The sequence below is a fragment of the Chenopodium quinoa genome, unplaced genomic scaffold (assembly GCF_001683475.1).
Source record: "Chenopodium quinoa cultivar QQ74 unplaced genomic scaffold, ASM168347v1, whole genome shotgun sequence".
Classification (NCBI taxonomy): domain Eukaryota; kingdom Viridiplantae; phylum Streptophyta; class Magnoliopsida; order Caryophyllales; family Amaranthaceae; genus Chenopodium; species Chenopodium quinoa.
The window spans coordinates 197434-210037 of NW_018745174.1; the positions used below are offsets into that span (position 1 = coordinate 197434).

Genomic DNA, 12604 nt, shown 5'->3' on the forward strand with positions numbered 1-12604 from the left:
GATATAGAGAGATTTTTTTTTTTTTTTTTTTTTTTTGGGGGGGGGGGGGTTTGACTAATCATAGTAGAGTGTGGCAAACCTTCAGGGTTACTAAATGTACCATAGTCTTGCATTAGCTTGGGGCTGAATCGGGCTAAGTACTGTTTTCGAGCCAGGAATAGGTTAATTCATGCAAACCTGGATGGAGCGCGATCAGCTCTACTTGCAAGAACTGCTCACCATACATAGCCTAGGTATTGATCTTTCTATCTGAAAGTAGTTGCAACTTGCAAGTGACATAAAATGATAAAATCAAGGCATTATTAGAATTCAAAAAGTGGTTGAATAATTTGCATGCTTGGGATATTGGACATGATGACATTACCCTAAAAGTCCCAACATCTAATGCTAAAGATTCTCTTTGGCAAAATAAAAACTTTAGAATTTGCTGAAGTAGCTGGTACTGTTATATTAATCTTGGAGATCTAAAAATGTTCCCTTGAGATTAAGGGTAAGTGTGGTCAAACCTCCCTAAAAGTTATTGCCTATCTTTGAAGTGACAAACACTCCATGCCAAAAACCTTTTCATTTTTTCACATGGGAATGAACTTCTTAAGGCTAAACATCAAAGTGCTTCACTAAATTTATCCTTATTCTTTGTCTTATTTCATCTTATATTTTGTAGTATTTCGACAAATTTTTTTAGGCTTATAAATAGTTTGAGTTGATAATAGTACTGCAGCTGTCTCTCAAAAATTTTCCATTACACTCTTTATGACTATTTTTGTGAGATATTGAGTACTATCGTTTGAATAGGAAGCACTTTAGAGACGGAGAGAGTATCTATAATGATTATTTTAAAATTTTTAAGACAGTTAAATTTATTCATTTGATTATCGGTGTCTTAATTTAATGGCTAGTTGAGATTAAGGATATAGAGTACTACATAAGATCTAATCTGGGGTGTTGGATTTGGAACTTCCTTTATATCCTTAGTTTAATGGCCAATTGAGATTAACGGTAAAGAGTATTTGTTATTTATTGATCTGATAATCCTGACAAAATGACAAGTTGACCTAGTAATTAAAATTTCCCATTGGGTTTAAGTGCTTTTGTATGAATATGACCTAATTATTATGACACACTTTGATTATATCACACAGTATTTTGATAATGTTCACACTTTTTTGCATCTTTACTATTCACTTATGAAATTTACCAGTATCAATATCAATTGTTCATAATAATTAGTTCACAAATGTGTAAACATTGATCCTATGTAGATATCAATGAACTATTAATCGTCCAGTTCAAATTACTAATAAGGATGACAACGGGTCGGACTCGGAACGAATTATGTTAAATCTGACTTATCTGGCTTTCGACTCCGAGTTTTTTTAGGTATTCAATATAGTTTGAGAAATTGGGCTACTTGGGCCTTTGTAACCCACACCCACTTTCACTACTACCCACACCCAAATCCACGATCAATCAGTTTTCGACTCGGAGTTAAACTCATAATACTTTTTTCTTGGACTCGAAGTGGATTATTTTCCTCGGATGAGGCAAAATAGGATCAGATTCGAAGTGGATTGCCATCCCTAATTACTGATAACAAATACAATTACAATCAATTTAAGTTACAAATAGGGTGTTTTTATTGAATGGATTCAATCATATAGCCACTAGTAACCAAAAGTTGTGATCGAATTTCACAAGTATGAATGTTTTTGAAAAAAGAAAAAGAAAAACCTTTATGATTAGATTACTCAAATCCAGATGGAAGGAATAATAATGTATAGAAAAGATAAAGGTAACTTAGCTTGTGTACTAAATTATGGCCTAATTATTTGTTTACAAGTGATTCGCCAGGTTGTCCTTTTTTAAATGGAGTAAGCCATAACAAAGATTACATTATTCCTTATCCCATTACTTTCTTTATTAATTAATTAATTGATTATTTAGTTAATTGCATGGGTTAGTGGAGCTTTCGTGCGTCTCTACTTCTGAGCTGTCAGACCAAACTTATGAACAAATACAATACCCTTCTCTTCATACAAATTTCCCAATACCCAAACTTCTTTCGCATTACTCTCTCTGTTTCTTAATAAATGCGTTACTGTTTTACTCATTTTGTTCCATTTTATTTAATAATTTCATTTAAACTCTTTTATTTAAACCGGAAGAAGCTTCAACCACAAATTATCCTCAATTTATATACTCCGTATTATGGAGTAACTATAAAATTATACTCATACAGTCATACTAATGTGAGATTTTGTTAAATTCTCATTTGACTTGTAATTTTGAAATATGTATTAGTGGTTGAATATGTGTATTAAAAATGATTTGTGATAAGTCTTTACAATTGTTGAGCAATGTTGATATGGTTAACTAGAAAGTTCATATAGATTAGTAGTTTGACAAATTTAACCTTATTTTTTTTTAACCTTAGAATGTGTCAAATTACACAATGCATAAACCTATTAACACTATGAAACCCTGTAAAAACTAAGAATCTATTATTGGATTATATGAAATAAAGGTAAACAATAAATAAGGTTTCACATATTATGGTACAGAAAGTTAATATAAAATTGTGTATGATATAAATATCGCAATACAAACAAAGGTATCACATAAAACTTTTCATAAAATCAAAAGGTCATTTAAGTGAAGAGAATATCATGATAAAGATAATAAACAATTAAGGAGTATATATATATTTATTTAATTTAAGACTATTGTTTTCTTCGAACCTTCTTTTTGCTTTGTTGCTCAGATTTGATCCAGTGAATCCTAATCCTCGGAGATTAGTAAATGATTAAGATATCTTCAAACACATATTATAGTACCATCCTTTTTATTAATAAGTAATTTGTGGGGCTAACATTGTCCAATTGTTCCATAATCATCCAATAGCATAATTAGATAGAATAAAACGATATAAGGGGCAACGGAACGTATACTAGTATGATATATGCTTTGTTCGTACTCCTTCGTTCCTAAATGTTTTTCATAATTCGACTTTTTAGTTATCTGTTAAGATCGAAAATTCTAATTAAAAGATCATTTAGTAATGGGAGAAGTTAAATTAAGTGTGATATATGAGAGAATGGTTGGTGGATTTAGACATGAGCAAAGTGGATGGGAGTCATGAACTTGGACATATGACGACAAATGAGATTTTCTATATGAGCTGGATTTTTTTTTTTTTTTTTTGTAAATTAGTTTAAACATATATATCATGATTCATGTACATTATTTTTGTCGAAGACGTGACATTCCATATCATAATATTTTTTATTATTAAAATGTATGCAACATTTAGTTTTGTTGCCACTAATAAAAATACTCCGTAATAGATTAAATTAAGTCAACTAATCATCTTTAAGCTCAAAATAAATCTACCAATTATAATTTTTATAATAAAAAGCTATGCTATATATATTGATGTATGCAATAAATGTGATATGACTTGTATGAGTTGTTGATGTAGTGATCATGGTTTGAAAGCCGATTTTAAAAAGTATAATTGCTTGTCCTTTTCCTTTATTTGTTTAAATTGTGTTATGTTTCTTATGATAACGTATTTGACCTTAGATATCAATAATAACAACATGAATATTGAATAGCAAATTATTAGTTTTACTAGTCTTTTTATTGACCATAATAATATTGTTATTCTTAAGAGGATGGAAAAGAATGTACTAACAAACATTTATTATTACAATATATTCTCTTTACATTCTTTCAATGTTTCGTTTTGATTTTGATCTCTTTTGTAATGCACAACTTCTTCTTTTTTTTTTTTTTTTTTTTTTTTTTTTTTGGAAACAAATCAACTCATTAATAAAAATCCATCCGCCATCTACAAATGAAATCTAAATTAACAAATACATAAAATTGAATCAAATTAGGTTTTCCTTCATCAGAGCTACGGTCGTTGAAAAGATCTTGCACTGTGGTACATCTCTCGCACACATCGCTGGAATATACAACCTTTTCGGAGAGACGGTCTAACGATTTTTTATAACCGTAAGGATGATTCTCATCTGATTCGCCTGAACGCATTTGAAAATTTGACAACCGTTGCGATTCCGAACAAATCTTTACCAAAGAACTGACAATAGGGCAAAAGATGATTACTTTTTTGATGAACCCTAACACACAAATAAACCCTAAACAAAAACAAACAACTAGGCTTGTTTGACATCATTTTTGGTTTTCAGTTTTCTGTTTTTTTGAAAACCAAAAACCAAAAACAAGAAACAAGAAAAAGGTGTTTCCACTTTTCTGTTGTTAATTTTCAAAATTATCATGATTTTAATGAGTTTATATATTTTTTGATTCATTATGTGACATATATAATACACTTTTAAAAAACAAAAAACCAAAAAACAGAAAACCACAGCGATGCCAAACGAAACTAACGACTCCACCATAGGGAGACACTCCACCATAGGGAGACGGACGAATATCTACACTACTTGTGTAGATTTATTGAAATTAAATTGCTAAACTAAATAAAATTAAAGGAAAAGGGTTGGAAATAGTCTAATTTAAGAAATTAGACTATTTCCGGCCTAAACGGCCAAGATTTTGGAGAAACCCTAGAAGAGAGGAGGAGATGAGATGAGAGGAGAGGAGAGAAGAGGAGATTTCCAAAATGTTACTAACGTTGTAATGCACAACTTTAAATATTATATTTTATACAAAAAAGTTGTATTCGTAGTTATAATTTTTTTTTTTTTCAATACAAGTACGTATTACCTAATATTTGTCAAATCAAAGCACATTTTGTGGCTTTTACGTACCACGAAATCATAAAATTTGCTTATTTCGGAACATCGACTATACAACAAATCAAGTAGAAGGTCGGATAGCAGATAGCAAATGCAAGAAATTAGAGTCCTTGAATATTGATCTTTTCAATAATTTAAGTTTATTGCTTATTATTGTTATTTCAAATCCATTTTGTCATTCCCTTGCAAGGAGGATATTTTTGTACAATCCTTTTACCCTAACTTTTTTCAGATAAACAAACTCAAAGTCTTAACCACATTCAAATATATATTATCTTTATATATACATTAGGTTTATTTGGAAAAGTAATACAAGTACTTGTAAATCAAAATGACATCCCTCTAGGTAAAGGGTTAGGTATGGAGATAAAATTTCCTAATATAACTAACTATATTTGGTATGGTATGGTTATTTGGTATAATTGAATAGCTTTTTGGCTTAATTTGGTGTGAATATCATAATATGTACACAACCACCCATACTAAAGTTACATTAAGTATGTATATAGTTGAAATTGGCTTACATCTAACTTCAATTTATTTTAATTTTTTTTAACAATTACTAATGGTTTCCCTATCTCAAGAAAATGACAAAAAAAAAAAAAAAAAAAAAACATCTAATAGTTTACATCGATCAAAACTTTAAAGGTTACTTTTAAAATCAACATTATATGTAATAACTAGGAACTAATTTAGGCTCTTAGATCATGTTAATCGGACGGTCAACATGCTTTTCGTGTCATTATTGACGTTTTCGTAATATTTCTACTTTACAAAATGATTTCCAGTTTCATTTCTAAGAAGTAAATGAAAAGTTAGTAAAAGTAAATGAAACCAGTCATAAAATAAATGAAATATCCTTTAAGGTTAAAAAACGGGGAAAAAAAGTTTTAAAATTCGCGAAATTACGAAAATGTTATTATTAAATGCGGGTGAGATGTGAGTCGTCGGAGGTAGCGTCTGGGATTGGTTCGTAGTTCCTATTATTCGGCTTAGTTCTCAACTATTCTCTCTCTCTCTCTCTATATATATATATATATATATATATATATATATATAATATTACAACTCACATAATTTGAAGATGCCTTTAACAATTTGAGGCAATAAACAGCCCTTTTCCCACTCAAACAAGAAACTTTCAATAATTACCATATTTTTAAGGGTTGTAGTAAGGCAATCCAGATCACAAACAAACACAAGGTCAACTAAAGTCATTTGTATTTAATTTTAAAAAACATAAAACTTCTAATATAATTTTATTTTTAAGTTAAAATAAAAACTATTGCCTTCATTAATGTGGGTACTAAACTTTGCCTAAAGTTGCAAATAAGGTACTCAAGTATCAGTTGTTGCATTTTGAGTACTGAAGTATGGCAGAGTACTTACCTGAGGGAATATTCCGTCCCGGTGACCTCCTTTTACCGTTTTTAACCGGTTTGATTTATAAAAAAAAATTGTAATAAAAATCGAATCTTGAGTAATCATCAATCATGACAGTGCCTTGGATATAGAGCAATGAGCTGCTGTTCTTTCCCGAATGTCTGCTCTCATCAGTTACACACGATGTGGGTGAGGGTGTGGCGATGGCAGAGGCGACAATGATGGTGGAGGCGGAGGAGGAGGCACTCGAGGAGGCGGAGGAGACGAAGGAGGTGGGGAAATTGGAGGAGGAGGCGGTGGAGGCAGTCGAGGCGGAGGCGAAGGCAATGGTGGTGGTGGAGGAGAGAGTATGAATGGTGGCGGTGTTTGTGGTGGTGGTGGTTGTCGATCATTGATTGTATCTTGCACAACCTGTGATTGTTGAGATTGTTGTTGGGATGATTGTTGAGTTTATTGTTGGGATTCAACAACAATGATGAAGAAAGTTAATAAAAGCCCTAATTTCAGCAGCTTCATTAATGGCGGTCTTGGCTCAATTGCAAGATCTTTTAAGAATAAATTCTCAAAATTTCATAGATTTCAACATCTGCAAAAATAAAATAAAAAAAAATAAAAAAAAATATATATTGTATTTATTGCTCTCTATTACCGGCTACAACAGGTTAAACAGGTAGAGTAGACGAAGGAGGCGGAGGAGACGAAGGAGGTGGGGAAATTGGAGGAGGAGGCGGAGGCGAAGGCAATAATGGTGGTGGAGGAGAGAGTATGAATGTTGGCGGTGTTTGTGGTGGTGGTGGTTGTCGATCATTGATTGTATCTTGCACAACCTGTGATTGTTGAGATTGTTGTTGGGATGATTGTTGAGTTTGTTGTTGGGATTCAACAACAATGATGAAGAAAGTTAATAAAAGCCCCAATTCCAGCAGCTTCATTAATGGCGGTCTTGGCTCCATTGCAAGATCTTTTAAGAATAAATTCTCAAAATTTCATAGATTTCAACATCTGCAAAAAAAAAAAAAAAAAAAAAAAAAAATTGTATTTATTGCTCTCTATTACCGGCTACAACAGGTTAACACAGGTAGAGTACATAGTTTAGTACTCTAACTGCAACAACTGATACTTGAGTACCTAATTTGCAACTTTAGGCAAAGTTTAGTACCCACATTCACCCTTAACTCGGTCTTGGATCATGAGAGTGTAAATATAAATGTAGAAAATAAATAAATACTACAAATAAAAAATAAATAAAGTACTTAGAATATATAACAGTAAATGATGATATTGATGCCGCCCCACATTGCCACATATGATCGAAAATTCCTTGTGCCTTGTTTGGTCCCAAATCTCAAATGTGTTTAACGAGATATACTCTCTACTAATTTGGCTCTTTACTCATTTTTTTTGGGAGGTCCCCACATCAAATCCTAAACCTCAACAAATTAAAAATTTAATATAAAATGATTTTTTTAATATATTTTTTTTATTTTATTTTTTAGTGTCCTTTCTTGTTTATGTTCTCTTCAAATCTCCCATGTGAAAATTCCTAGCACTACCCCTTGAGGCCTACCATATAGTTTGTATGTCTCCCTTTTTCATTTTGTTTGCTACCTTTCTTATTGACATCATTTTGTGATCCATGATTTTCTCAATCCATAAGCATTATATGGATCATAGGATGAGAGGCAATAATGACTTAATCCTTTAGCATTGTTCCTCTTTTCCTTTCGTATATAACTATATAAGTCGTGTTATAGTGATAAGTCATGATTCGGTGTTTTGATGATTGAACAACAATATGTGCAGTGCTCGTTGTAGGCATGTATTGTCCGTGATGTGTGGATTGCCTACCAGGCTAGTGCACAACTACACATCCTATACCCATTCACCTACATAACACCAACGAGTGTGAACGTACATGTTTCACTCCCTCTGCCGTGCCCATAGGAATATATATGATATGATTGACGATTGGATAACCAATCAATTCTAAAATAAAAACGCGACATCCTATATGTTACAATAATTAGCTAGAAGTTGATTGCATTGCGATCTTTAAAACACTATGTATCGTTTGGATGGAAGGACATCCATTATTGGATCATTTGTCCCGGGCCGAGATTGGCCATACAACCACTTTTGCGCTATATAATTGCATTCGTGCTACATACAAGTAGTAAACAAGAGAGAAAAAAATAAATTCTTTTGAAAAAAGCTAAATTATGTGGTTCAAAAATGACAGTGAAAATTGGCACCTTGTGACTATAAGCCTACTAAAGTTGCCTTGCCAATAAACGTACTACAATTGCTTAGGCCAGCCTTTACTACTAAGATACATACCCTGGTAATAGGGACATTAAATATATTTTAGCATATAGTATAAATGACATAAATAATATTTGGCATATAATCGAAGAAATATTACTATTTCAAGCTCTTGTAATAAACAGTCTTAAAATTAGGGCCTAGTAATACATACTAGGGGCAACACCAATTCTAACAAAGATTTATTCAGAAAAGCAAAGCTAAGACACCCCAAATATTACTTGTTTTCCGGGAATTGCTGATAATATTACAGTAACATGCATGTTATCATTGTTATGTGTGAGATTCCTAGTATCTTCCCTAATTATGATATAATCCTAATCATGCATAATTAGCAATTTTAATACGACACTTTAAGATTCTATTATTTAAATTAAACCTGAAGCAACATCGAAGCTTCCACCTTTGCAGGATTAGTTTTTAATCACTTGTGAATGAGTGGCAATTCAGTTATGTAAATTAATATGATTGCGACTAAAGTAACACCGGAGGTGACAAATGAGTCGTTTGGTTCGTATATATTTGGGTGGATGAAGAGTTAATGGTTTGGGTCTTGAGTAGTCGAGTAGATGAATTTAGGATAGAATCATACATACATTTTATTTGTAAGAAAAATTAATTTTTAGGTCGGGTCATGTCATTTCTGTTTGGCTTGGACAATTTGCTCTCGAGGACCCTTTGGGTTCGAGTTAGATAAATTGGAATCGAGTACGAGTTAGTTTTGCAAAGTATAGGTAGCACCACGAAGATACTCGAAGATCTAGCCACTGAAATGCTGCGAAAGAAGCTGAATGAATCATGATCTAACAGAAGTTACAGCTGCAAGTACATATACTAATATGTGCACATAATTTTCGACATTCCAGCAGTAAACACAAACGATTGCGAGTACAGGGAAACTGAAGCTGATACTGTCGAACACATGATCGGAGAGCAGAGAATCCTGTTAATCAGCAGTTAAGTAACACGCATTTTGCCAGGTCCTAACAGCATGGAGTTGTCTAATACAGCTGTTAAATAATGCAAATTGAATGATTCAACCTTGATTATAAAATGTAGCAAACGCAAAGAGATCTGGCTGAATACGATGGATCTAGTTATAGATTACAGAAATACTCGTCGATAAGTGTAGGAATATTGGTATATTTTAATCCGATCAAGATTCACATTGTTTGTTTATCCTAATGTAGGAAAAACAGTCACCAACATAACAACGCGAAGTAAGTATGCATACAGGTTGAATGTTCAGGAGATCACAACTAGGACAGAAGTACAATACTAGTACAACAGAACAATACTAGTTTGTTCATGTAAGTTATGAAAATCAGAGGCTTTTAATATATTGAATGACACAATTTACAACAAGAAAGAACCACATCTACATAATAGTACTACTACTACATTGGCAACAAAAAAAATACAGTAAAACTACATTTTAACTGTTACATGATATGGGACTACTACAGTCACTAGACACTAGATGAAGGCTGTCAACGGTGTTTAGTTTTCCGACATTACCGGAAAAGGCAATTCTATGGCCGGGTCCGACAGTATAGCAACCAAGAATTATGACATAATCTTGAAAATATGATATGATGCCTCTTCATTGCTCAATGATAAAAGAAGGCCTCAGAAAACTAAGAATAATCAGCACATGATCACATACTCAAAAACAACAAGTATGATTGCAGGCTGCTTCTCCAAAAAGTGACATCTTGATCAATTTTACTCAGTCACTAGAAAAGCCTAATTATAAACAGAAGTGAAAATGATAACACCTCTCTCTATATTGTAGATAAACCTTCCTTAATTAATTAATTACACCATGATTAATAGTAATAGTAATAGTAATAATAATATTAATATAAGCTTAATTATGTCCAAAGAAGCCAGAATTAACACTGCCCCATGATAACACCCTATCTAAAAATGACTAAATTACCCATCAACAAACACTAATTGGCAATTAATTAACTAGAAACCAACAAATAATCCCAAGTTAATCACAACAACTATAATTTTTTGCATTTTTTTTTTGGGAAATTGATGAAATGTTTGTCATAATCTTTTTTTTTAATTAAGATTTATTAATCTTCTCCAGTAGGAAAGAGAGTGAGGACTTTCCTGCCACCATTGTTGGCTGTTCCAGACTCAACATCTTCCACAAACCCAGAATTACTCTGCATCATACCATTTCTACTTGGGCCCAATTGGGCTTGCCTTGACAAAAACGGATGTTCAAACTGCCCGCCACCTTGACCCGACCCGAAATGGCCCAACTGTCGATGATGCTGATATTGGGCCTGAATCTGTTGATGACCCACCACAGCCGCCGCCATCTGATGGTGATTAAGGGCCGCAACCGGCATATACGGCATAAAATGGTCTGAATTGGGCCGACCACCACCAGCAGCACCGGGCCCATTTTGGTGTAAGAAATGGGCCGGAACCGGTGAGCTCGCGAACAAATGATCAGTAGCAGGATCACCGGATCCACCGTTCGGACCACCAGCACCACCATTGACACCAGCGGCTCCGCCGCCATTGTTGAGACCTTGCATTCTTTTCAAGTAAAGACGGTATTTCTGAAGATGACTTGCAACATTCTCCCTAGTAAGACCATCAACACTCATCAGCTGCATTATAGTCTTGGGTACAGCATTCTTGATACCCAAGTGGGCCACAGCATCCACGAATCTCTTGTGGAGCTGTGGGGTCCACACGAGGCGGGGCCGCTTCAGGGTTCGGGCTGGCTCGTCATTCCCCCCACCCCCTGAAGTGGCCCCGCCTCCTCCACCACCACCCCCACCGCCCCCGCCCAACTCGGCTGAGGACGAGTCGAATTCAGACGAGTTGGGTTGGTTAGGGGGCGGCTGGGGCGCCGAGCTGCTCTGCTGCTGCCCCCCATGGTGGTGGTATTGGCTCAGCAGCTGCGGCGATGACGTTGCGTGGTGGTGGAGAATAGAGATTGGGGTATTCCCGTTGCTCCCGGGGCTTTGAATATCGAAAGCCGAGGCGAGATCGGGAGTTATTAGGGTTTGAGAAAGAGAAATCAGTTCATCAGGCGACGGTAACTCTTCATCCCATTTAGAGAACCAATTTGACTCCTCTTCTCTCATCTTCTCCCTTATTTTCTTTTATATGTGTATGTATTTTTTTTGGTACAAGAACTTTTCACAACCTTCAACAACAACAAAATTTCAAATTACCCAAAAAAATTCAACAATTACCCAAAAAAATTCATCTAATTGTCTCAAATGGGTATGGCTTAATTTCAATTTTGGTGGGAAAATTATTTGTGGGCACAACAACAAGTGGAGAAGATTAGTGAGAGTTTTATTAAGGATAATTGAAGAAATATGTATAAAAAGGAGACAATTGAGATAATTCCATAAAATAAAATCCCAATAAACAGAAATTTTGCTATATTTCTTCAAAAAAAAAAAGAAATTTTGCTATAAAAAAAAATTGCTTATTGAACAATTGGTTATGGAGAGAAAGAGAGAGAAAATGTGGTGGTGGGTGGTGGAGGAGGGGTGTTCGAGGTGGATCTTGTTGGTGCTTCTTTTCAGCTTTTTAATATGGGGTACTGTTACAAAAAAAAATTAATATATAAAGAAAGAAAAAAAAAATAAGGAGACTTTTCTTATGAGGGGTTATATTTTTATTTTTCCGGGATTTGAGGGTCCTTATTACAGTTATACTCTCTTCTCTCTATAACACTTGAGATTGTGTTGGCCGTCTTAAGGAAAGTATTTTTTTAGGATATCAAGGGTATACATGTCATTTTATATATGTTTTAAAATACAATCACGATTTTGAAATAGTGTGTAAGCTAAAAATGTTTATTGTTGCAAAATTTGAAACGGAGATAGTAAATTTGATATAATATAGATATTGTAAATTAAATTTAAAATTACACTTTAAAATAATCTATAATTGTCTCGATTTTTAAATCACTCAATTACTTTTAATCGGTTTAAAGTTACTCTACGACTAATCGATATACGCCAAGTGTATAAGTAGTTTAACCATTGTAAATTAAATTTAAAATTACACTTAATTGCATTATTTTCCCTTTTTATGAGATATGGTATAATAATTGCACCATTTTC

General features: G+C 33.5%; 1 protein-coding gene and 1 long non-coding RNA gene across 2 annotated transcripts; both read right to left on the bottom strand.

Moving 5' to 3' along the window:
• Positions 1-3685: 3685 nt before the first annotated feature.
• On the bottom strand, positions 3686-7932 carry LOC110710599. Its single transcript, XR_002509183.1, has 2 exons — positions 6174-7932; positions 3686-4102 (listed from the first exon to the last, which is right to left on the bottom strand). It is a non-coding gene; the product is annotated as an uncharacterized LOC110710599 (long non-coding RNA).
• A 2623-nt stretch (positions 7933-10555) lies between these two features.
• On the bottom strand, positions 10556-12367 carry LOC110710521 (transcription factor MYBC1-like). Its single transcript, XM_021888840.1, has one exon. The coding sequence runs from the start codon at positions 11606-11608 to the stop codon at positions 10577-10579; it is 1032 nt and encodes a 343-aa protein (XP_021744532.1). The 5' UTR covers positions 11609-12367; the 3' UTR covers positions 10556-10576.
• Between the last annotated feature and the right edge of the window lie 237 nt (positions 12368-12604).

What these genes read in the sequence shown, in the direction of transcription:
- LOC110710521 (XM_021888840.1), bottom strand. Translation starts at nt 11,608, where the DNA reads ATGAGAGAAGAGGAGTCAAATTGGTTCTCTAAATGGGATGAAGAGTTA.